The sequence below is a fragment of the Callithrix jacchus genome, chromosome 7 (assembly GCF_049354715.1).
Source record: "Callithrix jacchus isolate 240 chromosome 7, calJac240_pri, whole genome shotgun sequence".
NCBI lineage: Eukaryota > Metazoa > Chordata > Mammalia > Primates > Cebidae > Callithrix > Callithrix jacchus.
The window spans coordinates 121685859-121707257 of NC_133508.1; the positions used below are offsets into that span (position 1 = coordinate 121685859).

Sequence of the window (21399 nt, forward strand, 5' to 3'; positions counted from 1 at the left end):
AATACTTAGACACCAAAAAGCCATTCCAGACTGATATTTAAATTATACTTATGGCTGTTCTATAGTCCTATAGTCAGAAACACCAGCCAGCAGTACTATATACATTCCAAAGATATAAATAGAAGCTCCTATGATGGATTCATACAACCAGAAATCCTTTTAAGAGATGATACTTTAGTAAAACTGAATTTGATTGTGGCACTACTCTCTCTCTCTGCTCAGAAATTTGGATCACCTAAGAAGACTCATGTAGAACTATACACTTTCTGGAAATATTAACAGGCATAAAAATTCCCATTTATCTAAATGGCTCACCTTATTGGTAGGGTACAAGCTACCTGGAAAATATTTGGAGGATTGTCCTTGCATCCATTACCACGTTTGGATGCATGGCCATGTTTAGGATCTCCTGAAAAAACACCTGAAGGAAATGATTTGAAATTATACCAAAGACATAATTTTGGTTTCTAAAAATGCCAGCACAAGTATTATGTCTGTTTCATAGTATGGAGTATAGAGAAATGACTGTATTCAGCATACAATTGTTCCCCAGGTTTTCAATTTCTGAATAGCACTCCAATTCAGCTTTGGGTGGGAGGGTGTGTAGCTCTAATGCCTCCTCACAAAATTGTATTAATTCTACTCTTGTTGACTTTTTTTTTTTTTGGAGACAGAATCTCACTCTATCAGCCAGGCTGGAGTGCAATGGTTCAATCTAGGCACACTGCAACCTCTGCCTCCTAGGTTCAATTATTGTAAGTTTTTTAACAGCAATTTTAAACTTGTAGTCTAATAGCAGGTTTGTATGGGGCTTGTGTTCTGGAAGACAAAGCTTTGATGCTTTTAATACGCTGCTATTGTTAAACAGAACTTAAATGGGTGCAAAATGAAATATGGACAAAAACATATTGGCTTATCAAAATACTAAATGTAGACATTGGTCCATAAAATTTGAAATTAAGGCAGTTTCTGGAAAACTGACTCCTAAGAGTAAATCAAAAGGGATTATTTTGTTGCTATTTGGAAAGCATTTTCGTAAAATTAAAATGAAGAATATAGCAAATTTAACCACTAGGAAAACACTGTCTTCTGTTGCCTTCCATGACATTCTACTCTCTTGATTTTCTCTTCTCCTTCTCCTTTGCTTGGTCCTCCTTTTCTCTCGATCTCTTCATGCAGGACTCTTCCAGGGTTTAGTTCTTGATCTTTTTCAATCTATACTTACTCTAACGGTTTGAAATGCTATCTATGTGGCAATGATTCTCAAATTTTGATATCTAGCCCACACCTCTCTCTCCTGCTGCAGAATCATACATCCCAACTGACTAGTTGACAACACCAATCAGATAAGTGTCTCAAACTTAACATTTCCAAAACTGAATTCTTAATCTTACCTCTCAAATGTGTTCCACTTGAAATTTCCCGCAATTCACCTGATGTTAACGCCATCCTTTTAATCACTCAGGTCAAAAGTCTTGGCACCTCCATTCAGTTCCATCAGCAACTTTACCTTCCAGAAGAATCACTTCTCAACCACCTACACTAGACTTACCCTGGTTCAGGCCACTGTCATTTCTTCCCTTCTTCCACACACCCGCCCACACATCGGCTCTTCTCAAAAGAAGATTCTGAGTGATGCTTTTACTTTATTTTTATTGATTTTTTTTGAGAGTGGGTCTCACCCTCTCACCCAGGCTGGAGTGCAGTGGCACCAATATGGCTCACTGCAACCTAGCCTTCCAGGCTCAAGGGATCCTACCACCTCAGCTTCCTGAGTAGCTGGGACCACAGGAGTGCACCGTGCCCAAATATATATATTTGAGATTAGGAGTAAGAGACCAGCCTGGCCAACATGGCAGGCAGATAACCTGAAATCCGGAGTATGAGACCAGCCTGGCCAACAGGATGAAACTCCATCTCTGCAAAAATACAAAAATTAGCTTGGCGTGGTGGTGCATGCCTGTAGTCACAGCTACTCAGGAGGAGAAGTTTGCAGTGAGCAAAGAGTGCACCACAGCACTCCAGCCTGGGCAATAAAGCAAGATTCTACCTCAAAAAGAAAAAGAAAAATTGCAATGTGCCCCTCTACCCTCTCTTTATCTTCTTTTATCCTGTTTTCTTTCTATCCATACCATGTCTTACTTTATAGCTCATCACAATCTATTTGTGTGCTCATTTCAGCTTTCCCTCAAGTAAAATGTAAACTAAATCAGATGAGATTTTTTTGTTGTTGCTCCATCATTTTGAGGGTTGGTCACACAGATGCACAAGGTGTGCCCAAACTCATCATCTCACAATTCATACAGCTGGGTAAGCTACCTGAACTCTCCTGAAGCCTCAGTTTTACTACTTTCTTAAATGGCTAAAACTCACAAAAGCCGTCTACAGTTTTAAAAACTTTGCAACCCCGGAAGTAAAAGGTTAACGAAAGGGTCACAGACGAAGGCTATTTCCGTTTCCGTACGGACGCAAAGGAGCCGACACCATGGCGAAATCCGGGGATAAGAGCAGCAGCACCGAGAAGAAAAGCCTGAAACGGAAAGCCGCTGCCGAAGAACTTCAGGATGCTGCATTCGCTGGGGATGGGGCGACGGAAAGTGAGGGCCAGCCCCCGAAAGCGGCTGCCTTTCCTCCAGGCTTCAGCATTTCGGAGATTAAAAACAAACAGCGGCGACACTTAATGTTCATGCGGTGGAAACAGCAGCAGCGGAAGGTAGGTGAGGGGCGGGGGCTGCCAGGCGCTTGCGCGGTGTTCCCCACGCTTAGTGCGGTCGCGGGGCGCACAGAAGTGGTTGTCTTCTGGTCTCCAAGTGTTCGCTATGGTTCGGTGGAAAGGGTGTTGCCGTGGCCCACATGTTCTGGTCCCCTCCCCCTGGTTTAGAGACTCTAGGTTCAACCTTTTGCCTGAGTGTCAGGGTCGAAGATTTTCTTGATAGGCCCTTTCCTAGGGTGCCGGATTCAGAAGGAAAGCCGGAAGCCCCGCTGGCCCAGTAGTGAAAACTACGCCCTCCTGGCCCAGAAGGCAAAAGTCTCAGCTCTTTGACCCATCTAGGCAACGTTGGTTAATTTGCGGAATCTGAAATGCAGGCAATACATAATAAATCCAAAATACTGCTTCTCTGATTCCTGCAGCAGCTCTTTACTGGAATGAGTACTGTAAAGTTTCTGGTAATTGTATTCTTTACAGTCTTACACGTTTCCGGTAGCTAAACAAAGTGAAACGTAAAGAGGTCTAAACGACTTGCTAAGGTCGCAGTGCCCATTTCTGATCAAATTGCAGTTGGAAGAAAGCGTTTGGTTATTCTTTCACATCTTAGAAGTTCACACAACATTCTTGCTGTGTGTCTGCCTCCTCTTACTGGCCTTACTGAGGCCCGGCACTGGTTCTTACTCATGTTCAGTTTCAAGGTGCTATTTGAGTACGTATAAGGGCCATTTAACTCATTCTGGTGTGCGCGTTTTGGGGAGAGATGTCCTAGAATACTTATTGGAGCTATGATTTCTAATCTGAAACCTGGTGGGTTGAGGATCAGTAGGTGCTGGAAAAAAAAGAATATTTTTAATTTTGTCAAGCATTCTATTTAGAAATCTCCAGAAGAATATATAGATTGGTAATACAGATACAGATCATTCTGATCCACCTTGCAAGCTCTTACGAATTTTAAAAGTATATTTTGATTATAAAATTTGTGAATAACTGGTGATGGTTTTATGGAAAACAACCTGAAAACTCATCTCCCATTCCTATTTATTTTTAGTGCTTCAAGAGAAGCAAGCAGCATAGCCATGGTTGTCTTTAGGATGCAACCAGTTAGGCAAAACAAAACACAACAGAAACCGTCACATTTCTTACTTTAATTAATTTGAGGCTTTATGGAAAAAGATTAAACTAGTGAAGTTTTAAATGGTCAAACTTTCCATAGATTTTTTTTTAAAGGAGCAAGGTCTTTGTTAAAGAAATCTTATTGATTGGCCAGCCCATTTGGCTTACAGTAATTTAGGTAGAAAAATCCAGGTGCAGATGTTTATTTCAGTAGATTACAAAGACCGCCCAGTTCGAATATTCATAGCATTAGTAGTTTGTGGTTTCAGTATATGTTTGTGATATAACTGGTTGTTTCTCAATATTGTTCTTTTTTAACCCTTTAGGAAAAGTTGGCAGCTAAGAAAAAACTTAAAAAAGAAAGAGAGGCACTTGGTGATAAGGTAAATCAAATTTTTAGCTGTTTGATTTCTGTCTTATATTAGGGAATCCTTATATTTATGTTGAATTACTTTCTTTTAAAATTTGTCACGTATTTCAGATGTGTAAAGAAATACAAAAGTAATATAATAAACATCTTTGTATTATTTACCTAGCTTAAGAAATAATGCATTAGCAAAGAATGTTGGAAGCCCCTCCTTGTCTGGTTCTTCGTAATTGCTTTTCCCTCCAAAGATAACCACTCCTGAAATTTTTAAATATTTTTTTCATGTACTACTTTTGCCTTTAGTGTGTATGTTTGTGTACCTATACAGTAACACAGTTGGGGGTGTTTTGCACGTAACTTTGTGTTTGAGAGGTCAGCACCTCTTGCTGACGTTTGGAATTTGGAAGCTCTCCAGGTTAGGCCTTGAGCTGGGCTCTTGTGATATGAAGCAAAGATTCTTGGTCAGGCAAGGCTGGAGAAAGGCAGGACAGAGCCTCTTCTAGAGTAGGATGATAAGGGTGTGTTAAGCATTAGAGCTGGTACAGAGGATATGAACCTGTTTTTGAAAAGTGAGAACAGGGAGTGGGAGGAGGGTGAGGATTATGGCAAAGAAAAGAGCAGAGAATGCATCAAGAAAGAATTTGGGGCCGGGCTCAGTGGTTCATGCCTGTAATCCCAGCACTTTGGGAGGCCAAGGCTGGTGGAACACAAGATTAAGAGATCGAGACCATCCTGAGCAACATGGTGAAACCCTGTCTCTACTAACAAATATGAAAATTAGCCGGGTATGGTGGTGCGCACTTGAAGTCCCAGCTACTCGGGAGGCTGAGCTGGAAGAATCACTTGAACTGGGAGGTGGAGGTTGCCTTGAGCCGAGATTGCACCTCTGCACTGCACTCCAGCCTGGTGTCAGAGCGAGACTCCATCGCAAAAAAAAAAAAAAAAAAAAAAGAAGAAAGAATTTGGCTATATTTGTGGTACTGACAAGAAGTGAAATCTTTCTATTGAAAAAAATGTTTAAACTACTAAACACTCCTACATTATTGCATAGCCAAGTTATTTTTATTTTCAATGTATTTATAGTTACTACTAGTTTATGGTTTATTTTTGCAAAATTTTGAAAACATACATGTTTCCTCCTCCCATTTAAGATACCAAGTAAGTTACCAAATAAGGGTGCTTGAGGAAAGAAAAAAATGTAAAGACTATACACACTAAACACAGTTGGCATTCTTTGAATAGTATTAGGTTAAACCATATAAAATTGTCAATAATAGACTGTTTTGACCTAAAGTATCCTAGTATGTCAAGCAATGTTAGTCTGTTTTTAACGCTTTAGTAATCAGTCTATTACAGCAAATTAATGTTATGCTCACCATTTGAAAATACCACCATTCTTATTATTTTTTTTTTTTTTGAGACGGAGTTTCGCTCTTGTTACCCAGGCTGGAGTGCAATGGTGCAATCTCGGCTCACCGCAACCTCCGCCTCCTGGGTTCAGGCAATTCTCCTGCCTCAGCCTCCGGCATTCTTATTTTTTGAGATGAAAGACGACTTCTTAAAACTGCCTCCTTTAAAAAATACTTAAAATGTAATATTTGTTTCCTAGGGTAATAAAATGCTAGTTTCAGTTTATATTTTCTTCATACCTCTGCTAGTGTACATATATTTTGAATTAGTTTTAGTGCACTCTTAAAATTCTGTGTTCTACTTCTTAACAGTTCGTTTACACTATTTCCTGGTCTGAGTATGCATGATTACTGATCCTGACAGTATTCCATAGTGTTGATGTAATTTAGTATGTTTAGTCATTACCCTGTTGTTGAACATTTGCCGTTTGCTGTTAATTTTCATTATGAATAGTGTTACTACGTATTTCTTTGTATAAATTCTCCTCCATTTGCACTCCTGAACATAAACACCCTGAAGTAGAATTACTAGGTCAATGGATAACAACTAGACTTCTGTTAAATGTTTCTGAGTAACTTCCCGGAAATACTGGAACAAAGTCATGTACAGATGTTGGTTTGTTATTTTTTTATTTTTTTGTTTAATTTTTTTCCTCTTTGATATATTTCCCCTTTGATAAGGGGATAATTATTAGATAATTATCTTGATCCCTATTTCTTCTCCTTGTTACTTCTGCACAGTTTTAAGCCATTTCATTCAGTATTGGCCATTCTTCTAGTATGTGTGTGTCTCTACCCAAATTGTTTAAAAAAAAAAAGCCTCTTATTCAATATTGTTATTAGGATTGATGTAGCAATAGCAGTAGATTGATATGAGGAACAGATTGATATGAGGAACAGATTGAGGAAAATCTATTTGTAGATTTTCCCAACTGTAATATAAAATAATTAATGTAAAATGCTTCTGTAATGTAATCCTTTCTTTTTTACTTAGGCTCCACCAAAGCCTGTACCCAAGACTATTGATAACCAGCGAGTGTATGATGAAACCACAGTAGACCCTAATGATGAAGAGGTAATGTTCGAAGTCTTAAATTAGTTTGAATGATCACATATAATTCATAAACTATATGTTTTTATGTTCATATTTAAAATGCTGGCCAGCAAAGGTGTATAATGGACTGATTCAGCTAAAATGTTGGCATATTATCTTATTAATTCATATAGATTATTTCATAATTGAATTTCCCAATAATGCTATAGAAAAATTAAGTAAATATTTTCTAGTAATCTATTTTATGTCTAGGCAAATTTTGACATTTGTCATATAATCCCTGAATAATATTTTGGAGGTTTTTGTTTGTTTGTTTTTGTTTTCTTTGAGAGTCTTGCTCTGTTGCCCAGGCTGGAGTGCAGTGGTGTGCTCTCGTCTCACTGCAACCTTCACCTCTCAGGTTCAAGCCAATTCTCCTGCTTCCTTAGTAGATGGAATTACAGGCACCTGCCACCACGCCTGACTAATTTTTGTATTTTTAGTATGGACGGGGTTTGGCCATGTTGGCCAGGCTGGTCTTGAACTCCTGACAACAGATGATGTGCCCACTTTGGCATCCCAGAGTGCTGGGATTACAGGTGTGAGCCACTGTGCCTGGCCTGGGGATTTTAAAAGAATTCCTGATACTATAGACTCTTGTAGTATTTGTTAGACATTTTGATACCTAAGAATAACATTTGATGCTATTTTTTGTATTCTTATAAAACTTAGTTTCAAGATAATCTTCCACTTGGCTTATTCTCCTTAGATACTTTGCAACAGTGAAGTAAGGGAATCAAGATTTTAAAACTATGTATTTTTAAAATTTGTGTAAAGGAAACTTGCTTTTGAATGTTTGCTTTGAAACAGTGCTGTTATGAGTGTTCTTTCACATATCTCCTGGTATAGTCATTCACTGATTGAGTCTGTCTTTCTTTCAGCAAATGTTTCTTGATTGCCTGCACTGTATTGGGATCTGTTTTAGGGACTTGGAATCCATTAGTACACAAAATACACACACACCCACACACACACACCCCTTTACCCACCCAGAGCTTACATTCTAGGAAGGGAGACAAACAGTAAACAATGAAATAAATAAGTTAGACATATGTTAGCCAGTGATAGGTTACTAAAGGAAAATAGTATGATAAAGGAGATTCAGGACTGCCTGGAGTAGAGAGGGTTTGCAGTTTTATGTAAGTAAAATTTGTGTGTATATGCATTTTAATTTATTTTGACATTATTTCAGACTTGATAGAAAAGTAAGAATTTGTATATACCCTTCACCCAGACGTCCTAAATATTCCCTCTGAAATGAGAGTAACTGGCAGACATGGTGCTCCTTTATTTATATCTCATTTTGCTTTTTATAAGCACAATTATCAAAATCAGACAGTTAATACTGGTAATACAGTATTATCTGTTCTATAGATGTTACTCAGATGTCACTAGCTGTTCCAATAATGTCCTTTTTAGCAAAAGAAAAGTCCCAGGTCATATATTCCATTGTAATGACTCTTTAACTTCCTTAAATTCAGAATAATTTCTCAGTCATTTAACTTCCTTAAATTCAGAACAATTCCGCAGTCATTTGCTTTTTGTGACATTGAGATTTTTTTAATTGTACAGACCAGATATTCAGTAGAAAGCACCTTAATATGAGTTTGCCTGTAGTTTTCTCTGATTATAATCAGTTTATGTACTTTGGACAGAAATAAAGGTTGAGTGTCCCTTGTCTAAAATGCTTGGGACCAGAAGTCTCTTTTTTTATTTTTTCAAGATGGAGTCTTGCTCTGCCACCCAGGCTGGAGTGCAGTGGTGCAACCTTGGATCACTGCAACCTCCGCCTCCCAGGTTCCAGCACTTCTCCTGCCTCAGCCTCCCAAGTATCTGGGATTACAGGCACCCACCACTGCCCCCGGCTGATTTGTATTTTTTAGTAGAGACGGGATTTCACCACGTTGGCCAGGCTGGTCTGGAACTCCTTACCTTGTGATCTTCCCACCTCGGCCTCCCAAAGTGCTGGGATAGTAGTGTGAGCCACTATGCCTGGCTGGACCAGAAGTCTTTCTGGATTTCAGATTTTGGAATATTTGTGATAGATAATGAGGTATCTTGATGATTGGACCCAAGTCCGAATGGAGTATTTATGTTTCATATACATCTTATACACATAGCCTAAAAGTAACTTTTTTATTTTTGGAGACAGAGTCTCGCTCTCTCACCCAGGGTGGAGTGCAGTGGCACAATCTCGGCTCACTATAATCTCCGCCTCCCAGGTTCAAGCAATTCTCCTGCCTCAGCCTCATGAGTAGCTGGGACTACAGGCATATCCTGCCATGCCCAGCTAATTTTTGTATTTTAGTAGAGATGAGGTTTCACCATGTTGCCTAGGCTGGTCTTGAACTCCTGAGCTCAGGCAGTCCACCCGCCTTGGCCTCCCAAAGTGTTAGGATTATAGACGTGAGCTACCGCACCCAGCCTAAAGATAACTTTTATACAATATTTTTAATGATTTTGTGCATGAGACAAAATTTTGACTGTGACCCATCACATGAGGTCAGGTATGGAATTTTCCATTTGTGATATGTTGATGCTTTATCAAAAAGTTTTGAATTTTGGAATATTTCAGATTTTGGATTTTCAGATTAGGAAGGCTCAACCTATGCCATGAATGTTAAGTTAAATCCTTTTTTATGCCTCTTACTGAAAAAGAGAGGCATGTAATGATTTTCCCATGCCGGTTATGTTTACCTTGATCATTTGGTTAAAGTGACTGCCAGGTTTCTCCACTCTGAATTTACTGTTTTTCCTTTTGTATGATAATTAATAAGTATTTGGGGAGGTGATACTTGAATGTTACTCTTCAAACTTACACTCGAGATTTTGCAATTAGAAATCATTTTTTCTATTCTAATATGTGAGAAATCTGTATATCACTATAGTTTTAATTTGTAGTTATCAATTTGAATGAGGTTGAATATCTTTTCATATTTTCCCCCCTTGATCAATTGATTGTGTCTCATCCATTTTTCTACTGGGGAGTGATTTTATATAGGATAGTGAGGGTAGGCTTTATTGAGAAATTGACCTTTTAGCAAAGACTTGAAGGATGTGAGGAAATTAGCCATCTTTGTGCAAAAAGAACCCCAGAATGAGACAACATCCAGTGCAGAAGCTCTAAGGCAGGAGTGTATCGAATATGTTTTTTAAGAATAACAAGGAGGCCATTGTGACTGAAATTAAGTGAGCAAGGGAGAGGATTGTAGAAGAAGCCCTAGAAAAAGTATGATGAAGAGGAAAGACCAGATCAATGACTTTGCTGGCCGGTATGTGTACTTTGGTTTTATATTCAGTGAAATGAGGAGCCACTGGATGGGTTAGAATAGAATGATGTTATCAAACTTAATTTTTAAAAGTAATGGGCTGCTTTATAGAGAATGTAACTGGAGAGGTAAATAGACTAATTAGGAAGCCACTGAACAAATCCAGGAAATAAATGATGGGCTTTAATCGTGACCTGGGCCAGGGTGGTTACAATGAAAGTGTAAATTGAAATGAAAATTGATCTGATTCAAAATATTTTTTTCCCCTGGGTGTATTTTGAAATCAGAGCCACTTAAATTTCCTGACAAATTAGATGTGGAAAGTGAGAGAAACAGAGGATTTAAAGATGGCATTAAGGTTTTAGACTGAGCAAATTCGAAGGATGAAATAGTCATTGACTAGATGTGGAAGACTGAAGGAAGGAGATTTAAGGGGTAAGCAAGAGTTCAGTTTTGCATATATTATGTTTGAGATGACTCTTTAGTTTTTAGAAGAGATGTTAAACAGGTAGTTCGGATATGATCTTGGAATTCAGGAAAGAGGTCTTCACTGGAGATACATTTGGGGATAATAGGCATATAGAAAGTATGTATACATAAAGGTTTCCCTAGAATATCTACCTACAGTAGGATAATTTTGAGTCATAGGGTGTATAAATGTTTAACTTCACATGATTGTACCAAAATATTTTCCAAAGTTGTGGTTGTATCATTTTATACTTTTGTGGTACAAGAGTAATGTTCCTGCTCATCTGCATTCTAACCAACTCTTGTTATGTTCAGACTAATGATAAAAGGCTGTCTCCTTGTGGTTTGAATTTGTATTTCCTTGTTTTCTAATGTTGAGCATCGTTTAATGTAAGTTGTTTTCTTTAGAGATAAGCCAGTTCATGACTTTTGCCTAGTTTTCTATCATGTAGTGTATTTTACTCATTTGTGAAATTTCTCTATATAATTTGGATACTAATCCTTTATACATATTAAAGGTGTCTTCCAATTTATGGATTCTCTCTTTTTCTGTTGTTGTTGTTGTTTGTTTGTTTGTGAGACAGTCTCGCTTTTGTTGCCCAGGCTGGAGTACAATAGCACTATCTCAGCTCACCGCAACCTCAGCCTCCTGGGTTCAAGCGATTCTCCTGTCTCAAACTCCTGAATAGCTGTAATTACAGGCATGCACCACCATGCTCTGCCAATTCTGTTTATTGTCTGTGGTGTCTTTTGAGGACCAGGACCTGTCCTCAAAGTTGATATAGTTGAGTTTTTTGAAATTTTTAGTATTGAAAACTTTTTATGTCATAGTTAAAAAATGTTTCCCTTTCCTTTAATCATAAGTTATTTTTTCTTTCTTTCTAAAAAAATTTAAGAGTTGCCTCTCACATTTATTTACTTAATTGTCAGGGGAATTGTTTTCTGTTTGGTGTGTGAAAGGAAATCAGTTACTTTCCTTCCTGTCTCCCACCCGCTCCTGTCCTTTTGCATATATGTGTAACCAGTTTATCCAGTACCATTTTTGGAGTAGTGCAGCCTTTCTCCACAATGAATTGTAATGCCATTTTGTATATCAAATACCTATGTATGCTTGGTCTTTTTCTGGGCTATTTGCTTGGTCAGTTTGTCACTGCATCATTACTTTCTTAATAATTTAGTTTCTTAATAAGTCTTAGTATCTGTAAGGGCAAGATGCCTCTCACTCCTGCCCCTTAATCTTCTTTTCAGATGTGTTTTGGCTTTTCCTAGGCCTTTGCTCCTCCATATAAATGATAAATGGCACTAAATCAGATGAATTTTGGGATATATTTGTATGTATATAATATATATTGCTTTATTTAGGTCTTCTTTAGTGAAGTTTATTTCATGAATTTCATAATTCTCTTCATGCAAGTTTGACACGTAAATCTTGCCAGAGCTGTTCATGGGTATCATGGTTTTTGCTGGTATAAACTGCTTGTCTTTGAAAATTGTTTCATTTGCCAATTTATAAAAATGCAGTGGAGTTTTGAATAGTGATCTTCTAACCAATAGCTTACCTAAATTTATTTTTTACTGATTGGAATATTGTTTTCATTTTTCTGTTTAGATAATCATTTCTGCAAATGACAGTTTTCTAATTTTGATCCATTTCCCCCCGCCCCTTTCTGCCTTCTAGAACTTCTAGGTTAATATCAAATAAATAGAAAAAATCAATAATGCCATCTTTGGCATGTTCCTGATTTTAAAAAGAATACTTCCAATGCATCATCATTAACGTTTGTGTCGCTAAGGATAGAATATTATGAGTTAAGGGTTAGGTATATTCTGTTTGTTCTTGTTATGCTTTTTTGTTTTGTTTTGTTTTGTTTTGTTTATCATGAATGAATGTAGAATGTTATTAGATGTTTCTCTGCAAATATTGAGGTGATTATGTGACTTCTTTTATTGCATTAAACATTGTAACCACTATGTTCATGAGAGTATAGTAATGTCTACTTTTCATTCCTAATATTATTTTATTTCAGCTTTTTTAAAATCAGTTTTTACCAAGATATCTATTCTCTTAGTCTTTTCTAAGTACTTTCTTCTTTGATCCTATTGAATCTTTGTTTTCTAATTCATTTATATCTCTTTATCTATATTATTTTCTTCTGCTTCCATTGAGTTTATTCCATATTTATTGATTTGCTTAATATATATATATTTTCTAATATGAGCAGTTATAGCCATAAAACTCCTTCAGAGTACCACTTTTGGTATATTCCACAAATTTTGAAAGGTACTACTTTGATTATTGTTTAAATCTGAGTGTCTCTTAATGGAAGATTTGTCTTCTCGTAATTTCATTAGTTTTTTTTGCTTGATTTTGTGTGTATGTGTGATTATTTTCACCAACCAAGTTGATAAGGTAAATGAAAGTAGTTCAAGAGTAAGCACATCTCAGTTTCTGCCCTGAAGTTATTTCTGACAGTTTTATTCAGTTTTGTACTTGTATTTTACACAGGAGAAATTCACTCATACATCCTCTTCATGTGGCGGTTAATGTCAGTCCTTAAATCCTCTATCAGCTAGGTAGTTAGTGTCCAGCAGTCCTGCTCAAGCTACTTTTAAAATTCTGGCCCAGGAGAATATTTGATGTAAAATTATTCCTCTTCTCTATTCTCAGGTTGCTTATGATGAAGCTACAGATGAATTTGCTTCTTACTTCAACAAACAGACTTCACCCAAGATTCTCATCACAACATCAGATAGACCTCATGGGGTAAACACATTGATTAGTATAGTTCTTGAATTCTCAATTTTCTTATTACTTCTGTTTAAAGTACTCTGTTCAGACGTGTTAAATCATTAGTTAATTGCCTTAAAGAATGCTTGTGAATAAGTAAATAAAACGTAGTACTGCTGATAGGATGTAGTTTACTAAACATGGTTCTTCAGGATAGAATTTCTCAACCTCAGTTTTGTAAACATTTTAGCTGGAGAATTCTTTGTTATGGTGAGCTATCCTGTTCATTATAGGATGTTTAGCAGCTTTCCTGGCCTCTATGCATTAAGTGCCATACAACCACACACCACTACCACTACCACCAATCATAACTATCAAAAAAGTCTCCAGACATTGCCATATGTGTCCCCTGATGGAGCAGAATCACCCCTAATTGAGAACCACCGCTTTAGGATGATCATCCTTTGATAAAAGAGGAGACTGTTCCCGTTTCATTCTTTCCTCAATGTTGCTTTCTATTAATTATAATATTCATTATTTCTTTCCTTATGAACATGTACCATATAAGATTTTTATTCTTTTTCAAAAACTATTCAGAATTTTTGTTATTTTGTTTTGCAGAGAACAGTACGACTCTGTGAACAGCTCTCCACAGTTATACCAAACTCACATGTTTATTACAGAAGAGGATTGGCTCTGAAAAAAATTATTCCACAGTGCATCACAAGAGATTTCACAGACCTAATTGTTATTAATGAAGATCGTAAAACCCCAAGTATCCTTTCCTGTCCTCTCCCTCACCCCCTTAAAAATATATTTAAAAGAATAAGGAAATATTGCCTATCACTTTCAGAAAATAATTTTTTTATCAGAAAATTATGTCTTTTTCCAAGAGTCTATAAACTGATTTTTCCTTTGTATTCACCAAACATTTATCTGGCAATGCTACAGCCAAGAGATTGTGAGTAAAAGATGCAGAGATAAAACAAGAGACAAACTTCAGGGAATTCATAGGTGGAGTACATGGATATGTAAACTGACAAAATATAATGTGGATGGTACAATTAAAGAGAGAAATGCAGGATATAGCGGGGACCCTGTGACTGGTAAAGTCCCCGAGAGGAGGGACTTCCCATAGAAAGAGATGCTAAAGTTGGGTCTAGGTGAATGAGGGTGAAGGAGGGGAATGAGGCAGAGAAAAGTGCTCAGTTCAGAGGGACAACCATTTGGAAAGAGAACGAGGAAAGGGCTGATCCAGTTGGGGATCTGCATATAGTTTGGTATGGCTAGATTTTACATTGCCAGAGGTGGTGTCACAGGATTTTTTAAGGTAGAGACTTGGACCCATATTATGTATGTATTTCAATCTAAAACTTTGTGATTACCTTAAAGAATGCCTGTGAATAAGAAATACTCAAGGTATTTCTTCCTGTTGAGATCAGAGATTTGATAAAGGATGTCTAGGTTTGTTGTTATTGTTCCTGGTCATTTATTTATTGAATGATGGCTGTGAATTCGGCAGCTTTAAAGATGACAAATTGAATGAGTCTTTATGATTTTTAATTTCATTAAAATAATAATTTGCAAAAAAAATAGGGACAAGACTTCCTGTGCTGCCAGAATAACATTTTATTTCTTCTATCAGTGAACACTGATCCTTTTGAATTAGTGGTTTAAAAGGCTGTTTTTAAAAAATCTAAATAACTTTTATGACTTTTATTGTTTTCAATATAACTTACTTTATCTGCTCTTACTAGTAGCTTTCCAGAAATAAACTATAACAAGCTTCGTAATGTGTTTTTTTGGCCATAATATAATTTGGCTTAACTGGATTAAAGTACCAGAGTATCTAAAATCTCTTGAATAATTATTCCAGAAAAGATTTGTTTTTAAGGTAGTTGCTGCCTCTTCTTCTTTTCTAAACTGCCTCCACAAAGTGGCAAGGTCTGTAAACTCTTATTTTTGGCAGTTAAAAAGCAATTGCCAATCACTTTGAGGCTGCTAGTAACCCTGCTAAGAAGCAAGCATTCATCAATTCAGTAAATGTTCTATCCCTGTTTTATCCAGGGTGTTTTATATAGTCACACAAACTTGATTTATACTATCTATTACCTTAAAAAGTTTACATTTTCGGGCTGGGCACAGTGGCTCACACCTGTAGTCCCAGCACTTTGGGAAGTCTAGACCAGGAGATTGCTTCAGGTCAGGAGTTCAAGACCAGCCTGGCCAACATGGCAGAAACCCATCTCTACTAAAAATACAGAAATTAGCTGGGCATGGTCCCAGCTACTTGGGAGGCTGAGGCACTAAATCACTTGAACCCGGAAGGCAAAGGTTGCCATGAGCCACTGCACTCCAGCCTGCGTGAAAGAGCAAGACTCTGTTAAAAAAAAAAAAAAAGAAAGAAAGAAAGAAAAAATGGTGATTCCTGGAAACTTAGCATGGGTTCAGGAATAAAAATCACAACTCCTAATGATGTCACTAGGGGAAAAGTTGAAAAACAGGATTTAGCCTGTGGGAAATTAGATTCTAGGAACATGGCATCTTTCTAAGCCCCTAACTGGAGGGGCTACTGTGTGAAAGAGTAGTGCTGAATGGTGGAAGTTACAGGGATATACTTTTTTACTTATTCTAAAATGGAACTTTGTCAGCTGTATAAACTGTAGAAACCTAGTAGTGGCTTTGAGTCAGGGCAACTATAATATCAAATTCCATTACTTGCTAGTTTTGCTATTTTAGTCATGTTTCTTAACCACTCAGTTTCCTCATTTTTTAAATGTAGGAAATAGTATCTATCCTTAGAGTTCCCACAAGATCATATTAAATGTATTATTATGTTTATAAAGCATAGTGTCTGGCACATGGTAGGCATTTTAGTAAACGTGGTATAGTGAGAAGCATGTAAACTTTATCTGTACAGACCTACATCATTTGTTAATGAATACTTTGAATAATTATTAATGAATAATTAATGAAAAGTTCTAATGGGAACTACTGGCATTTGAGTTAGGGTAATTATGTGTACTACACTCTTGGCAGCTTATAAGATGGTTTATATTCCTGGCCTTTGGATGCTAAATGCCAGTAACACCTCAGTCACCCTGACAAAACGCCTCTGTACATTTCCAAATGTACACTTCAGCGAAGGGTTTAAGCTAGGTGCAGTCCCACCCTGGTCGAGATCCACAGTTGCTTTGGTCTGATTTACTTTGGCTAATTTACTTGAGCCTCTTCAGCCTCTTTTCCTCCTTACTGAAATAGTCATGATGACTCCTGTTCTTGTGATTTGTGTTAGGGATTAGCAGTAATGTAAATAAAGCCTCTTGCACAATGCAGGTACTCAGGAAAAGAAGTTATTTAGAAACTGGTATGGTTGGATTTTGTACTTTGCTTTTGACACAGACCACAATTTAGTGGGAATGTTCTGTAAAGAATTTAAGCCTTGATTTGGAGGTTGGAAGAAATGACTTTCGTATCTCCTAAACCCCTTAATAAATACTTTTGGCTGTATTTCATGACGTTTAGCCTGTGGTGAATCTTTAAAAAGGATAGAATTCAAATGTTTGCTGATAATCTGCTATATGGTAGGCACTAATATCTTAAAAAGATCAAAAGATAATTAAATAAAAAAGAATGAAAAAGAAAGAAAAAATAAGATCTGCCTGTAGTCCTAGCACTTTGGGAGACTAAGGCAGGTGGATCACTTGAGCCCAGGAGTTTGAGAGCAGCCTGGGCAACATGGCAAAACCCTATCTCTACAAAAATTAGCCGGACATGATGGCACGCCTGTAAGTCCCAACTACTTGGGAGGTTGAGGTGAGAAGATTGCTTGAGCCCGAGAGCTTGAGGCTGCAGTGAGCCACGGTCGTGCCATTCATTGCACTTCAGCCTGGGCTGCAGAGTGAGACCCTGTCTCAAAAAAACAAAACAAGAAAAAAAAATCCCATTTCTATCTAAGTGTTAAGAGATGGGAAGAAAGGTGTTTTCCTGACTGTAACTCAAGTGATGAGTGCTAGGGTAACAGTGAGAACTGAGAAGATTTAGATCTTAATTCCGACTGCATAAAAAGGTGACTTGAATGAAGTAGACCATAATAGATGAGTAAAACATTGCAGGTATTAAAGATAGTATAAGCAAAAAATGCATGCTAGGATTAACATACATAGTACATAAGACTGTGAATGCCTACCAGTTAGGAAACAGCTTGGTGTGGGCATAGGGGAAACAGATTGGAAAGGTAGTTTGTGGTTAGTATGAGGCTCATACTCATTAGTATACTTATCTCATACTAATGTCTTTTTTCTGTAGATGAGTCTGTGATGACAGAGTAGTATGAAATTAGCTACAGCTGTCAAGATGATCTAGTTTCACTTAGCACTTGAGAAACTATGGTGCAGTTAGAATGAAACAGCCAAGTCCCATAGCTAGTTACTTATAGAACCAAGGCCTAAGTTCAGACTTCATTTTAGGAGATGTACTTGAGATGGTGAGAAAAAAGGTCAGACCAACCATGGTAACTGCTTTAATAATCTAGGTGGAAAATCTCGAGGACCTCATTAAGACAGTAAGGGTAAAGAGGATGCTAAGTAAGGAAGTTCTGAAGGTAAAAGTTAAGATTTGGTGGGAGAAGAAGTTGAAGATGCCATAGCTTCTAATCTGGATGAATTAATGTTTATGTCATTGTAAAAATATGGCAACATCTGTTTTGAAAGATAATGTATTGTGTGCAGACAGACTTGAAAGTCTGATTCTGACCTGTTTAAGTTGTTGAATCAGATGAAATGTGCTTAAAAATTTCTCCTAAACTAGAAAGCATAATATAAAGTGAAAGCCCTATTGATTGCCATTAGTATGCCTGCTTGTAATGCCATTAAGCAATAGTCAAGAATTACTCATGAAAAGTAAAGTTGTTTCAAGTGAAGCTCAGATTGTGCTATAAAAACCTGAAGAATGTTATATAGGTAGCAATCTTAGTTTCTAGCACCCCAGGACTTCTAGAGCCCTTGGGCTGAAAGCCCTGCTGGTTGTAGGTAGGTAGGTGATCTTACATTTCATTTGTAGTTTAGGGTGTCTAGCATAATTCTCAGTGGGAAATGACAATCAGTGAATGGCTATTAATTGGTTTGATTATAATTTGTGGTACAGCAATCCTAGGTAAGGGCTAATCTCTTGCAAAATACTAGTAACTTTAATTTCATAGAAGAAAGCTTAGGAGTCTAGTCTCATGGAATGTTATTCAGAGTTGACAGCATATTCTGACCATAAAAGTTTATAAAAGTGATATTTTGGGGTTATAAATCTTCAGAATATGGAGGTAAACTTATATTCTATTTGCAATGTTACATGATTGTAGAATCCCATCCTATTTTACTCCCAAGAGTACTGGTCAATTAGCGTCTTTTCACCTACTTTAGTTTGGGGTACCTTATGATACCCTATTGAGGGTGATGATGATTATATTATAAAGAGAGAAGAAAGGGACTACTCTAGGTTAGTCTATTTTCTTGAAAGATTTTGACTGATTTGAGTTTTTGATATTGTAGGAAAATGTCACTTAACCCCAGAAGAATGTATACATCTGCCTATTCACTTGGGTACAGATTTTAGGGGCCTTTGGATGTAGAGGACCAGTTATTTAAACAATTAGATTTAGATTATGGAGTTCAGTGTGTTTTTCTTAACTATGAACAGATGGACTTATTTTGAGTCACTTGCCAAATGGCCCAACTGCTCATTTTAAAATGAGCAGTGTTCGTCTTCGTAAAGAAATTAAGGTAAGTTTTATGAATTCCTTGATTGGCATTGATCTCTTCACAGTATTTAATAGTTGCTGTGTCTTACAGCTCTAATTTAATAATGGCATTTGTTCCAATTAAAGCAGTTTTTAATCTATCAGTTTTCTTGGGACTCTGTGATTAAGTGACAGCCAGCAGGCAATAGCCCTCATTATTATGAAGCATGTTGATTTTCTTATAGAACTTTTTTTGTTGCATTCACTGCATATTAAAATCATTTTAGATACATCTTAATTCATGGGTTTGTTTGATAAGCCATCTGTGGTAGTTGGTCATTAAAGATGAATTTTGCAAATTTGTCATGTAAATTTTGATACTTAAAATTGCATTGAGAGGTGTTGCCAATTAGCTTAGCTCATAGTGCTATTTTTCATTATTTTTCTAGAGAAGAGGTAAGGACCCTACAGAACACATACCTGAAATAATTCTGAATAATTTTACAACACGGCTGGGTCATTCAATTGGACGTATGTTTGCATCTCTCTTTCCTCATAATCCTCAATTCATTGGAAGGCAGGTTGCCACATTCCACAATCAACGGGATTATATATTCTTCAGATTTCACAGGTGAGGAAGGTAAACTCGTTGGACTTCAATAATTTCAACATGAACTAATTTTCCATTGTATTGTAGCAAGTATCATACAGGATACAATGAATTACCTTTTGAACCCTGTCATGTTAAACAGTAGCTCATTCAGACCAATTTAACTTTTTGTCTTTGAAGATACATATTCAGGAGTGAAAAGAAAGTGGGAATTCAGGAACTTGGACCACGTTTTACCTTAAAATTAAGGTCTCTTCAGAAAGGAACTTTTGATTCTAAATATGGGGAGTATGAATGGGTCCATAAGGTAAGTGCTTATTGTTTAAAAAAACTAAGTAATTTTAAAAGTATGGGATAAGAGGGTGGAAGGAGAGTGAGCATCAGGAAGATAGCTAATGGATGCTGAGCTTAATACCTAGATAATGGAATGATCTGTTCAGCAAACCACTATGACACATATTTACTTATGTAACAAACCTGCACATCCTGCACATGCACCCCTGAACTGAAAACCATGTGGTAACAATATCTGGGTCTGGTGATTAACTTTGGTTTATCTGAAATATAAACAATGGTTCTCAAAGTGGGACCAGCACCATTACCTAGGAACTTGTTAGGAATGAAAATTCTTTGGCCTGCAGACCTACTGGATCAGCAACTTACTTAGCGGGTGGGGCCCAGCAATCTGTTTATGAGCCTGTGTTATATGCAACTCTTCTGCATGTTTCTTGAGAACTATTGTTAGAAGTTTGGAGTTCATCATCTTAAATCATAAATGAAAACTTCAATGTTTTAAAACATCCTTTTCTATCTAGTATAAGCAGTACTTCACTTGGTAACATTTTATTAAAATCACACACACAGCCAGCATCTTTTATATTAGGCAGAAGACTATTTGGATTCTCACACAAACGCAGTTTTTCAACACTAGTGTTACCGATAAAGATCTAGGGGCGTTGACTTTTACTATCTTACCTAAATTGTTCATTATGTTTTTGTTTTCTTTTCTCCCACCACTCCCCCGCCTTTCCACTTTCAATCAGCCCCGGGAAATGGATACAAGTAGAAGAAAATTCCATTTATAAAGTACTGAGAGAATAATACTGGATTTTGCTGAACAGGCCTATCTTGCTTGGTAAATTATTTTTGACAGAATACTCTTCGAAATGGCATTTGCTGATTTCATAAACCTTTCATGTCTGGACAGATTACCAAATGCCATAAATTGCCACTGTGTGTTTATGTAGAAAATACAAATAAAAGTTATTTTGGTGATTGCTTAGGTTTAATTCTCTTGTTCTTGGGTAACGGTGACTAAGTTGGAATCAAGATTCAGATTAACTTTTCTATTTGCATTTGCATAGAACACATGAGAGGAATAAAATGATGAACACTAGGAAACCCTTGGTTTTTATTAATTTTTTTTAAAAAATTAATAGAATTTTTGGATATTTATTAATCCAGTGTCTGGCACATAGTATAAATAACTTAAAGGGAGGCCAGGTTTCTGAATGTTTTAACATTGTCTTAAATCTTCAGAAGGGTAAAAAGATTAAAGCAAAATGATCTACCAAGGTTTAAAGCAAAGTTGCAATTACTGAAGCTAATCTTTGCTTCCTGGTTTGGGGTGGGTTTTTTTGTTTTTTTTTATGGCCAGGTTAGGGGGGAACTCTTGTACCTGGTGCTGTAGTACTCCATTCAGGCACTGAAACAAAGTTAACCCTATAAATAACTCATGAATGGAAACTGTAGAATTTAACAGCCTCCTCCTGACCTTAAAAGAACAAAGGTTCACAGTTTACTTTTAATTCCCTAGCAGTCTTGCCAGATGTGTAGCCTAAGTTATGTGAGAAGAGTAGGCAGAACAAACTCTACAGACTTAACCTCTTCAGGTGTTCAGA

The 21399-nt window shown here is 36.9% G+C and overlaps 2 protein-coding genes across 4 annotated transcripts in view; one reads left to right on the plus strand and one right to left on the minus strand.

Annotated features, from left to right (window-relative positions):
* Window positions 1-2713, minus strand: part of LOC100397154 (uricase) — a 110073-nt gene extending 107360 nt beyond the window's left edge. For 2 of the 3 annotated variants that reach the window (XM_078332333.1, XM_078332332.1), the window contains exon 1: window positions 1395-1524. The gene's annotated coding sequence lies outside the window, so the exon portion shown is untranslated. Of the gene's footprint in view, window positions 1-1394 lie in introns of all 3 variants that reach the window. The other variant, XM_035252007.3, reaches the window with a different exon arrangement.
* On the plus strand, window positions 2469-20776 carry RPF1 (ribosome production factor 1 homolog). The gene is made up of 9 exons (XM_002751014.7): window positions 2469-2713; window positions 4150-4206; window positions 6594-6674; window positions 13098-13193; window positions 13779-13932; window positions 18849-18931; window positions 19338-19519; window positions 19679-19805; window positions 20542-20776. The coding sequence occupies exons 1-9, from the start codon at window positions 2486-2488 to the stop codon at window positions 20581-20583; spliced, it is 1050 nt and encodes a 349-aa protein (XP_002751060.4). The 5' UTR covers window positions 2469-2485; the 3' UTR covers window positions 20584-20776.
* Window positions 20777-21399: the final 623 nt, after the last annotated feature.